Consider the following 13,385-nt stretch of genomic DNA (forward strand, 5'->3'; position numbering starts at 1 on the left):
GTGTCACAATAGCTTGTGAAGGGTTGGTTATATTTATTTTTCACTGATTTATAATGCAGAGGCCTTAAAGTTGTGTGATTGGGCTCCAGGAAAATCGCCAGACATCGGACACCTTATCCACAATACCAAAGAAGTGTGCGATCCATCTGTGAGTAGGGCCCTTGCCTTGCTACAGACAGCTGTTTCAGTAGAAGACCGTCAAATATTTACCCTCGGCTAGATCACACATAACATATTGTCACATGATAACAATGACACCCTGGAGGTCAGAATGACCATCGTCCAAGAAGGCCTGTTAAGTATACCCCGGAAGTCTAGGTTAGAATTGGTCTTAAGCCTATTCTTGTCCTAAGAGGCACCTAATGGGTTCGGATGGTTAGTCTGATTTACAATAGCTCTAGAAGTGTTCGTGGTATTTCTGTTTCACTGATGTATAATGTAGGGCCCTAGAATGTAGCAAAATTAGGCTCAATGTTGGATAACCATCTTACATTGGACAAGTCCTCAAAAGTCCAGGGCAGAATAGGTCTTCAGCAGCGAATGCTTGCCATAAAAGGCGACTGTGCCTGTCGTAAGAGGCAACAGACGATATGATCAGGCTAGCTGACATGTCATCGGTTCCCAATTTCGCAGATCGAAGCTCATACTGTTGATCACTAGATTGTCTGGTCCAGATTCGATTATTCACAGACCGCCGCAATATGGCTGGAATATTACTGAGTGCGGTGTAAAACTAGATTCACTCACTTGACATTCAAAGCTGGAATCCTTAGCCGCTTGAACAAAGATGTTTACCTCCTCAGTGCCCAGGAACAGTCAGGACGTTCTGTCTGAGCTTGGTCAAGTTAATTTACTTACCGGTATAAGAGTGTCAGTGCTTTGATAATGAACCATGTACATGGTATCTAGCACAGTGTAGACACATGATACCTTAAAGTCATGACTCCTTATCAGCAGCGTGGACGTACAACAAACCCAATCTACAGTGATGTGAGAAAATATCAGAGGTTTGCTGTTAGATATGTGCATTTCTTTATGAATCTCTCTAATCATGGAATATTAGTGTTTCTGACTGAAGTAGACACCTAGTAGATAAAACCCGTATAGATGAGAGTTACAGCTGGTGTTCAACAACACATGCTTGTCATAGGAGGTAGCTGAAGGAGTCGAGTGGGAAGGCTCGCCGACTTGGTGATCGGGTCCCATTTGAACAGGTTGATGCTCATGATGTTGATCACATTTTCATGCTTGTCTTAGGAGGCAACTGAATGAGTTGGTTGTTCAGACTCGTTGACTTCGTTGACTCGTTTGATCGAATCCCAAAAGCATGGACTAATGCTCATAGTGTTGATCACTTTTTCGTCTGCGCCTGACTCGATTATGTACGGACCGCCTCCATATAACTGGAATAGTTGTGGGTGCAACGTTAAACAACAAGAAAAGAAACACCTTGATGACAATGACTTGTTAATAATGACATTGTAGCTACATAAAGCAATGGTCTCAAAATGACTCTTGCCCATCCCGGCAGCTGGACAGAAACATTGTGGCTTGTTTTGTCTCCGTTGGAAACTACAGTCTGGATTGACACCTTTTCACCAAATTCTCGTTATAAAGGTATATGCGAACCACCAAAGGAACTACATGTTAGGTATCATCAATTCACACATGTAAATGCAGCTGGTTCAGTTCGGATTCCTTCCAGTGTGTAACTTGTCATTGCAGCGATCCAGTGGCCAACAGATGTCACAACGTCAATCGGTATATACCAATCCAAACAGGTCAGGACGTTAATCACTTTAAACACCTGTTACACGGGGTGTCATGTGAAATTATTAGGGCTAAAAGCAAATCTACACCGCAACTCAGGGATTCCACCACAAATGTAAACAACAGACTGACCAGTGGATGTCCTGATAGTCTACCAGAGGAACTTGAAGGGAAGGAATTTGATATGGATGGGGGATCATCATTGGGTTACACGGTGAACTTACACCGAATATTTCGAAGACTTTCGTAAAAACAATAATTAATGATCAAATAGAATATCCTAATATAATCAATGCCGCATCACTGACTCTTCATCTTTTACCTAGATCGATGTTTTTCAACACGTTTAACCCGTGAAAATCCAGGTTACAATTCGTCTTTTGCTTCCCATGTTGTCGTAACGGCATATATGTCGTTTGTAGAGTTTACGAAAAACAGAAAAGTAGGAATCACAGAAACAATTCATTTGTTTGTTGTTAAAACGCCGCTCTCAGCACTTAAGAAGCTAAATTACAGTGATTTTACCAGACAACCCAGTGACTGACGTCAAGAGCATTGATCTGCATCTTTTGGATACGATGAAATGCATCAACTATGTTAGCGAGTCTGACCAACATACCTCTTTACTGACCCATTAGGACAAGCATGGGTTGCTGTAAAAATTCGAACCCGAATGTTCACAGATATCGAAAATAGCAAATGGTTACCAAAATTCTGGTCAAATGATATACTGGAGGGACAAGGTGTTGCATGATAATTAACATAGCTGATTGGCTGCTACTGTGTCGGACAAGTTTACACATATCATCATTCAGTCAAACCAATTACTTTACGACATTGAGCTTAAACAGGTGTTCAATCCTGGAGAAATGCAATCAAACCATGAAAACGACAGCAGTATATATGAAACAGTCCTGATTTAATAACACTTCCAACCTGTGCGAGACAAGGATGTGGTCTATCTGCCTTCTTCTCCTTGCGAGTGTTGCAGGCGAGTGTCTTCTAGCACTATCGATGGATTGACATTGTTGAGTCTCTGATAGCAATTAATCATTTGTAGAAACGAAAAACTATCAATGCATCAATAGTAGGTGTGACTAGTACCAACAGTTTAGTAATTGGCTTCTGCTGATTAATACGCTTTTGCAACTTCATTGAGTTTATGTTTACTGTTTACTCGATCTTGGTTTCAAGTTTCTTATCACATATTAGAAGAGACTGAAACCACTTCATCAAATTTTATTCAATATAATAGAATATATTTCATATATTCTGTTATTCATTGGGGAAATTATTTCAGAGACCTATGTCGTGCAATAGTTGGTCGCCATAGACTATCGCTATCGTTCCCCCTCCAATAATCACCCCTAGTGTCTTGTGTCATATATGTACAACAATTTATCCAACATCTAGTGTGTTTCATTATGGTTCTGAGTGGGAATATAATATGTAAAAATGTTATATATCAAACTGCATAAGAGGACATTTGCTGCCATATCTCTCAAACACTCTGCTGCTGTGCCATGAAATTCCATAGCTACCCTACTCGCTCCTTCTTTGACTTGCCCATCTGTTTCATAATCACTAATAATTGTTCCTCTTTTTAGATGATCAAGTGTCCTTGTTATTAATATGTTAAAGGTGGGTACAATTTGGCTTTTAACGTCGCGTTTAAGAATATGTTACTTCTTTTAAGGACGTGCAGGCTGTTGTGGAAGTCTGTGCTATGGGTACTTTAGTAGTAGAAAGACTACTTAGGTGTCATACCGGAGGGAAATCTGAAACTGATGACTCGCCAATTACATGGTTGTCTGTCAGGATGCTGATATCTAGCAGAGAGTTTAATGTGAAGCTGACATGTAAACTGATGGCAATCTTTGCGTTAAGATGTTAGTCCAAATCACTCTTCTCGCATTGAAATCATGCTAGTCTTTATAAGAGGGAAGAAACGCCCGTTCCTATTAGCACTGTAGGGTTACTGTGTGACAATGGGAGGATGGGTAGGCTGCCATTTTCTGTCAGTGACTACAGCACTGGTTGGAAGTGGACTTTTATAATAGCATTGGTGTTAGACGTCATTTGGTCCACAGACTGGCGAGGCACCAAAGGTAGACTGACCTCTGTATATAGGAGGCTGAAGTACCAGCTTGGCAGTTGTCCACAACCGTCAAATCAGCGCGAAGACATTATGTAATTGGTACCATTATCAAAAGTATTTTTTCCTTTTCAGCCCCATGCGCTGCTTCCAGACAGAAGAGGATCATCGGGGGATCCAGCGCCAGCTCTGCCGAGTTCCCATTCATGGGAAGTTTACAGGAGTTAATAGATGGTGAATGGGAACACATATGCGGTTGCGCAGCAATCAGTACCACAAAGGCAGTAACAGCAGCACACTGCTTAGAGAATCCGTACGTACAGATAAGCTATACAACTTCACCGTAAATGCAAGATTATTGATTAATGACAAGCACAAACGACGAGACCGAACCGTAATCTCATCAAATAGTAGAAATTGTGTTATGATATACATCCAGAAACAGAAAAGCAAAGAATGATAATAATGTAATAATGATAATAAATATGTGGACCTCGCCTTTGAAATTTCTCGCTTGCATCCCATGTACACTGTCCCCAGGCTCCCCATTGTTCTCTGTGCCCTTCGTTTGGTACCTCCTGATCTCTTGACGCAGATCAGGAGAGTGCCTGGGTTCTCCACCGCGAGCACAGCCCTTCTGACAATCTGTGTAATGCAGAAGGCTGCAGTGTTGGGGAGCCTTCATATTCTCCGAAAAGTTCTTGGTGGGTTCGACTAGGCAGTGTTTCCTAGGAGAAATCTCATTCGCTGTCTGGGCTGCGTGTAGAGGGGGCGAAGGCCCTGAGTTGGTGATGAGCGCTACCGGCCTGACTGCAAGGATCACCCGAACCCTCTCTGCTACATTTCAATCTTAATCTGTAAAACATAATTAGTTTCATTGATCTTACTTACACACACTGACCTTATCATCACTTCCCATCGTCAGTGTTAGCCATTGTATTGTTCATCTTTCAGTGTTGGACATGAAATTCTGTCATTATGCTTTTGTGTTATTCCGTGTTATTATTTGGTAGTGAGTGAGTAAGTTTGGTTTAACGCCTCTTTTAGCAATATTCCAGCAATGTCACAGCTACGGGCACGGTGTCATTTTACGGTGTCATCACTGTTCATAGTATTTGTGGATAACGCAAGGTTCAAGATTATACCAAAGATTGTACAAGCTATTAGCCTTAGAGATTTATTGGGAGAGGAATGATCGTACATAAAATAGATTATACATTCACTTCTGTACCATTCCTTTGTACATTTTAGTCGTTTCAGTCATACACCCTACCTGAAATAATCAAAAGGAATGTATATTTTAAATTTTAGGGCCCTATCTTCGGAGTGTAAGTTGTTCTGACTATCGTTTAGAGATTGTCATATTTTCTCGATCTACTGGCCATTTCAAGATTCTATCGTTTACATACTGCCGTCAGTCTGAGACAGCTAACAAAGATTACTGCGTGTGCAAAATGAATTGGTAGACGGTGTTATTAATTGGCCGTACATACTTACCAACACCTAGTCTCACAGTTTCTTTCAGCGATACCCTGTTAGAACTGGTCTTCATCAACTCATGCATGTCGTAACAGGTGACTAACAGACACATGTGGTTGTATCCCAACTGCTTAGATCGATGTTCATGATGTTGATCATTGGATTGCCCGATTCAGACTCGATTATTTACAGACTGCCACCATATAGCTGGAATATTGCTGAGTGCGGTGTCAAATGCAACGATTAGATTTTGTTTAGGCAAATAATCGAGTCTGATTATTCATTGGCACCGAAATCTGAGATTTGCTGTTTGATTAATATTAACATATTTCTTTTCTTCGAAGGAATGCATGGGAATACAGAGTGGTATTCGGAACAATTGACATCACGAACAATGAAGCGACCACTCAGATTTCACTACTGACTTCATTTACCAAGGTATGCCATTAAGAGTGTGTAAAGAACGTGGGTTAGAGACCATTGATTCTGTATTCTGTGTGACTTCGATACGAAGTAAGTTTTCTTTAGATTTGTTCAGAAGTATGAAAGTGAGTGAGCAGTTTAGTTTTTCGCCGCACTCAGCAGTATTCCAGCTATATGGCGGGGGTCTGTAAATAATCGAGTCTGGACCGCACAATCCAGTTATCAACACCATGAGCATCGATCTGCGCAACTGACATGTGTCAACACAGTCAGCGAGCCTGACTACCCAAACCCCTGTGTCGCCTCTAACGACATGCGTGGGTTACTGGAAATCAGTTCTAACCAGGACATTCTCGGCTCTGTTTATGAAAGGCTCACGATGTTACTCGAACGAACAAACAGTGATTGTTTTGTTCTTGAACAAATTGTGTTTTAGATTACATTCTCTTTCCTGTTACAAATTGAAAAGTAGGGATACATCGACCTAATAATGTAACAGCTTAGCATCAAGCGACCTTGGTGTTTTGTGTTCAGTCAGCAGTGTTTAGAGTCGCGTACACCTAATAATGTAACAGCATAACATCAAGCGACCTTGGTGTTTTGTGTTCAACGAGTAGCGTTTAGAGTCGCGTACACCTAATAATGTAACAGCTTAGCATCAAGCGACCTTGGTGTTTTGTGTTCAACGAGTAGCGTTTAGAGTCGCGTACACCTAATAATGTAACAGCTTAGCATCAAGCGACCTTGATGTTTTGTGTTCAATGAGTAGTGTTTAGAGTCGCGTACACCTAAAAATGTAACAGCATAACATCAAGCGACCTTGGTGTCTTGTGTTCAGTCAGTTGTGTTTAGAGTCGCGTACACCTAAAAATGTAACAGCATAACATCAAGCGACCTTGGTGTCTTGTGTTCAGTCAGTTGTGTTTAGAGTCGCGTACTAGTATGTAACAGAATAGCATCACGCTACTTTTGTGTCCTGTGCACATAGTCAGAGCAGTGCCCAGTACAATTTTCAGTTTTCTGTTCACCTTGTGCACGTAATTGCATTTTAAACTGCATATTGTTGATTTTACATCGTTCTGGTGTAATTAGGTCAAACTCATCAAATGTGGCACCAAATATTAACGCCTGACCACTTCTCAAGACCTACGTTCATGGTTGAGTTCTAACTAGTTGCCTAACTGTTTTGGAACAAAACCCTGTCCTTTATCACTCGACGTATGACGTTGAGTAATATTGAAACGAGAATGTCATTAAAACGACACACAAGAGTCCAGTGGTATAGTTTATTTTGTTTTCAGGTGTTTATGGTTTGTTTACAGCACCCTTCATTTACATCGTCAGTGGGGTTTTCCAGTGACATTGCTGTTTTGCGACTTCAAACAAGCCTCGACACATCGGGAGCTAACGTGGGGACTGCCTCACTGTCTTCTGGTTCCCCAAACTTCACCAACACAGATTGTACAGTTCTCGGATGGGGTGCACTGTCAAGTACGTCCACTCACAAATGATTTCTAAACATTTAAGTTAGAGTCAAACCATCATAGATGTGTCGGACTTTATTTTGTGGTTCCAATTTCAGGTACCGGGCGTTATCAGCTAACTCATGTAGTTCGCTCATACATATTATTATGTTTTACGGATTAGGATAGATATGCAGCAGAGAGGGTTTAGGTGATATCCGGAAAGGCCCATCATCAGCTCAGGGCCCTCGCCCCCTCTACACGCAGCCCAGACAGTGAATGGGACCTCTCCCAGGAAACACTGCCTAGTCGAACCCACCAAGAACTTTCCGGAGAATATGAAGGTTCCCCAACACTGCAGCCTTCTGCATTACATAGATTATCAGAAGGCCTGTGCTCGCGGTGGAGAACCAGTGCACTCTCCTGATCTGCGTCAAGAGTTCGGAGGTACCAAACCAAGGTCATAGAGAACAATTGGGAGCCTGACGACAGTGTACTTGGGATGCAAGCGAGACATTTCAAAGGCCAGGGCCCACTTGCACAAAGCGATCTTAGCGCTACAATGATTGTAACCCCCATTCTCCAACATAGGCTTAAGATAGTTGTAGCGCTAAAATCGCTTTGTGCAAGTGGGCCCAGGTCCGCATATTTATCATGCTTTTTCTGAATCTTGCCAATCACATTGCTGTCAAAAGGGACAGAAAATTCAATGATATAAATAATTTCATTGGTTTCATCAAAAAGGACAAGAACAGGTTTCTTGGCTGGAATTCGTCTCAGGCTGTATTTTAGCCTATTCCAGAGAAATTTGAAAGCATCATTTTTCAGGACGCACTGGACAGGTTCAGGGTCGTACCATGGATGGACCCCGGGGTCAAAGCCACGGGCATGACGGAGACGATAGTAAAAGCAGAGAGCCATGCCAAGGAAGGGCATCACTGACAAGGCGTTGGACTGTGTCTGTAAATTCATTGCAAAGACGACATTTGATATTGATATATTCTGTAAGAATTATATTCTGGCGATTGCGAGTAGGAAGTGACTGGTCCCGTGCAGCAAAATGTAAGCCCTCAGTTTCACATTTGAGACCAGCCGACTTCATCCAGGCGAAGGAGTCGGCTGGATTACTGTTCTGTTCCACACACTGCATGTACACACGATGCAATGGCTTCTCAGACAGCTTCTCCACAAAGGATCGACTCTGAGTAGATTTGGTGAAGAACTTCACCTGATTTACTCCCATCGCTGTACCGTCCAGCAGTACATCGCCATCAACAAAATCAATTTCAGATGTGTCCAACAACCTTGGCACGCTTAACATAGCTGTGGAATTCCTTGCTATTATCGTGAGACTTGACATACATCACCAGAGGATCATCCGATAAATTAATATGTGCTAAAGTACACAATAAAATTCTGTCATGAAGAGCTTCCACATTAATCAAACCCCGACCTCCAGAATTAATTGGCATATATGAACGATTAAGAGAGGAACGAGGGTGATGGGCTCTATTATCAGACATGATCCTTCTGGTCAGGCGGTCAAGGCTCTGGATGTCTTGTTTGGTCCAGTCCACTAGTCCAAAGGAAAAGGAAAGGACTGGCACAGCAAAAGCATTGGTGGCTTTGACCTTGTTTCGAGCATTTAGCTCGGAGCTCCAGATTTTCTTTAATCGAGATGTATACTCGGCCCGAAGTTTATCTTGAATCTGGGCATTCGGGAGCTTGTCTCGAACTTGCATTCCAAGATACGTGTAGGCCTGATCTTCCACAAGATGCTCAATAACTCCTCCCCCTTGTAACCTGACCGATCCATGCCACGTTTCAAATGAAGAGTATTACATTTTTCAAGTCCTAAATTCATGCCAGTATCATTAGAAAAGGACTCGACATATAATTGTACATCTATATACCCATGCAACTAGTACATGCTCAAAGCGCTGGTATTTTCCCCTCGATCACTGGATGTGATCAATCTCAACTCCCCAGGGAACATACAACTCTTGCTGCCACTAGGAGCACCGACTTAATGTGGCTTTTTGATACTGACGAGATACCATTCACAACTGGGTAGAAAGAGTCTGCACACAAAGTTTACTCCCAGATTTTTACACCACGTCACAGGTGGGCTCGATCCCAGCAGCTCAAGCTCGCTGGATCTCTAGCCTGGCGCATTTGCCAGCTCACCAGCCATGCATACACTGACACACCATATGACCCACTCACTTATCCTCAGACAACCCTCTACTCACTCACTCACCAAAATCCAGCCAGCCAGGAAAAGCATTCACCGACTTATCAAAATGCCTTCCAGTATACTCATTCATCTCCTCATCATTTATCAAGCCACCTACTCACTCATCTATCACCCCACTGACCAACGCACCCACACTCATGTTCGTTTACTCACTCATACACACAAATCAACGCCCTCACACACTTACTGAAACCCACTGTCTGTCTCATATGTCCGTCACACTCACAGTCACTGTCACTGACTCATACACTCAAATCCACGCTCTCACACACTCACTGAAACCCACTGTCTGTCTGTCTGTCTGTCTGTCTGTCTCTCTCTCTCTCTCTCTCTCTCTCTCTCTGTCGCCGTTACATTCTTACAAACTCGCTCACTCCTTCACTCACCCCTTCACTCTCTAAATTACCAACAGGGACACGGACATCTACATAATTAATTGCAATGTGGTCCTGATGTTGGATCAAAAATCATAGCCCATCTTCAGTATATCAAAGCCAGTTGAAACAATGCCCCGTTGTGAATCGTTCCTGAAACGTATAGTCATCTCTTCAGACGGGATGCTGCCTGATGTCCTGCAGAGTAAGAACGTGACAGTTACCAGCGAACAAGCCTGCGATGATGCATGGTCAGTTCGCGGTGTGACCATCAACAGTGACACACTCTGTGCAACAGCTGAAGGCTTCTCTGAGGTAATGATTGATATAATCAAATACCGCATATCCTCTCATTAACGCCCGACCGAGCGCTAATCTTTTATCAAGATCCGGCGCTTATTAAAGGCTCGAAACTTACTGGGTGTGCCGTAATTAACTGATAGTGAGCGTTACGCTAAAGTTTGAGATCATAAGGGTTGGATCAAGGGGGGTTACGTTCATGAAAACCGCACCAGTGCTTATTTCTTATTAGATGCAGTACTGTAGTTCATCCATATTAAGAGAGATGATGCTTCAACTGTCTGTTAGGCAGATTCCCCTTAATGCCTACGAGAGCAATGTTCCCGTTGACTTTGCGTTGCATGTGTTTGTCATTGGTGCCAGAGGTTGTACAGGAGAGGCTGGCTCAAATCTACATGATACCCAAACTATAGTCATAATCAAATCGTTTTATAATAGTAGCCAGGATAAAGCTGATTGTAAATTGTGTAGGAATAATATATGAAAGTAACGAGAATGTAATTTGATATTATTCTCAAGTCTGAATATTAATATACTAGCTGATGTCCTGCTGACCATAATGTTGACCATTTACTGTTGGCCATCCAAGTGGTTGGGATTAACATATACATGTTTTAACCTGGTCTTAAATGGTCTTAAAACCATTTTGGCTAACAGCAGTTGCAATTCCTTTGACATTTGAAATGTTTTGAATACTGAGCCTTTTCACATACCACACAAGAAAACAACTGATGATTTGTACCAGTATACATTTGTAAATATAATATTTACAAGTTGTCATGCCTTAACTCCCATTCCTTAACACTGCACTAAGGTTACCTAGGTCTAAGGTAATCTTAGTGCCATGTGAAAGAATGGAAGTTATGGTCAACCTTAGTAAAGGTTGGTTTGTGGAAGGAGCCGCTGGATCAGAACTTCCACTACTGATGTTTATGATCTGTTTCAGAGAGACAGCGGCGGGCCACTTGTGTGTATGGGGACGCTAGCTGGTATTGTATCCTTTGGGGGAACATGTGCCGCTACTGTTCTTCCAAACGTTTACACCAGCATCAGTTTCTTCTTTTCCTGGATACAAGGTCAATAGGAAACATACTGGCCGTGTCAGGTTTGTGACGCTCAAAGTCTGCCTGCATAACGTTTATGTATAAACCTGTCTATACTTCTAATCAAAAGTGTAGACTTACTTAAAAATCTCACTATATATATGGTTATATCGAAGATTGATTTCTCCACTAACTTGGGAAGACCAACTTCAAACTTTATGCAGATGAATTACACCATTATCATGCATTATCAAATTGCGTGACGTGAGTTTACGAGTAAACCGTACCTTTAAACAGTATGAAATATTTTGAAAAAAATTAGTTTAACAGTTGCTTGAAGTACCTGGCTATATTTACACTAATGAGTTACACCTTTGATGGGAAGTATACACTGGTTTTTTATTGGGTTCAAATCTCAACAACACGATTCAGTATCTGACGTTAAGACTGATTAAATGTCTTGAATCTATGTTCCTTGTTTGTTTTATTTAAGTGTACGCGTCTGCAAGTTTTCGGTAATAAATTGTACGACAAACTAATAAATTTTCGAACAAATAAATGATAGAAGTTTCGTTTGAAATGCATACCAAATGTATCTACTGACCTGTATCACAAGATAGTCACGTGACCCTGCATACATGCTGACACCATTAACCATTGGCCTTACACTGACCTGTCCAAATTACTCTCCTGTAGCCGAAAGATAGTTGTGGCACTAGTCTGCGGTAGCAAACAACACTCACTCGTTTTTAATCATAATGTCATACTGTTAACATAATCATGATAGGATAAATGATCTGATTTTAATTAGTTAGCACCTCCTCCCCACCTTCCCCACTCCACTTTGAGTGCACAAAAGTGAAAGAAGCACCCCACATATGCCTGTTATATGTCCGTTGCCGTATGTGCCTTCATTTCAAGCCCCATTCGGAACTACTCGCCTCTTTCTGTGCATTACAGGACTCGTACCTGTACATGTGCAGTACGCCATTATTGCGGAGAATCGTGGCAAACCAATCGGGAGGCTTGTACGGGAGGCTATCCGGCTTGCCGGAATGACACCAGTGCTTGCGAATGTTCAAGCATGAAAGCAATATTTAAACAGGGGCAGCTTGTGAGCACATATTGAGATAAGGCATAATACATATAGATTAATGTAGACTGGTCAATCCCGGTGACCAGGCCTCCGGGGAATAACGGTGTGGCATGCACACGCGTAAACAATTGTAGTATTATTAACGCGCATACTCGCTTTTTACGAAAGAACATTTCACTCAAAGACAGGCTCACCTGTGAATGTAGAAGTATACATACCTAACACGTCTGTAGGATAGGCTGACCTGTTACCATAGTAACGTCATTCATAGAGATTCGTTTATCCAGCCCGGATGATGATCTGGGTTAGAAGGTCTTCGGCGACTTTGATGGTCCTACGAGGTTAACATGATAGTCAGACTGTCAACTTCGAGTCCATGTTGGATAAATCGCTCGTTATATCATGAACTAACAGTGGCACTTTCTACATGAACCAGCCATTCCAGTATGTGGTGTTGTGTGCTCAGGTCACAAATCAGTTGAAAATAAGCAACGTTGAGCGCGGACAGTTCTTGGATGGGTGACTGTGTTTGGCAGCTGGAATCCTAAGCGATTCTATGACTTCGGCCCTGTCCCACAAAGAAACACATGTGACAAATAGGGTTTAACCACTGACGAGCGAGTTTGTTCAAAAGTGCCTCTGTTCAGTCAGCTGAAAGTGGGTACCCGGTGGGACAAGTAATGTGATTAATAACCTTTTTGCGTCTCACAGGCAGCTTGGGTTATCCGGGGCCAAAATGTGTCAGCGCTTTGAGCATACACAAGTGTGTGGAATATGCGCGTCATAAAAGGTTTTTATCGTTATATTCAGTATCATAAGCAACAATTTATGCAATTCGGGTTATCCGTATCATAAGCAACGATTTATGCAACTGGCATTACATTCGGTATCATAAGTATCGTTCTATGCAACTGGGATTATATTCAGTATCATAAGCATGTGACAATATGTGTTATGAGTGATCTAACAGAATGCCAATATTTGAGGGCTATTATAATTTGATGGCACGAAAGGATACATAGGAAATGCCATAAAGGGGTGGCAGTCATGGTGAAACTTTTGTCGCCTCCCACGACAAGCATGGG

General features: G+C 42.1%; 1 protein-coding gene across 1 annotated transcript; it reads left to right on the forward strand.

The window, feature by feature from the left end:
- Positions 1 to 3,766: 3,766 nt before the first annotated feature.
- On the forward strand, positions 3,767 to 11,245 carry LOC137277469 (chymotrypsin-like serine proteinase). Its single transcript, XM_067809202.1, has 6 exons — positions 3,767 to 3,770; positions 4,001 to 4,178; positions 5,689 to 5,782; positions 7,090 to 7,258; positions 10,040 to 10,176; positions 11,108 to 11,245. Exons 1-6 carry the CDS (start codon positions 3,767 to 3,769, stop codon positions 11,243 to 11,245), a joined length of 720 nt encoding a protein of 239 aa, XP_067665303.1.
- Positions 11,246 to 13,385: the final 2,140 nt, after the last annotated feature.

This window comes from Haliotis asinina, chromosome 3 (genome assembly GCF_037392515.1).
Source record: "Haliotis asinina isolate JCU_RB_2024 chromosome 3, JCU_Hal_asi_v2, whole genome shotgun sequence".
NCBI classification, from domain to species: Eukaryota; Metazoa; Mollusca; class Gastropoda; order Lepetellida; family Haliotidae; genus Haliotis; species Haliotis asinina.

Coding starts and splice junctions, on each gene's coding strand:
- LOC137277469 (XM_067809202.1), top strand. Junction 7,259..10,039: donor CGGATGGGGTGCACTGTCAA/GTACGTCCACTC, acceptor TCATCTCTTCAG/ACGGGATGCTGCCTGATGTC. Junction 10,177..11,107: donor CAGCTGAAGGCTTCTCTGAG/GTAATGATTGAT, acceptor GATCTGTTTCAG/AGAGACAGCGGCGGGCCACT.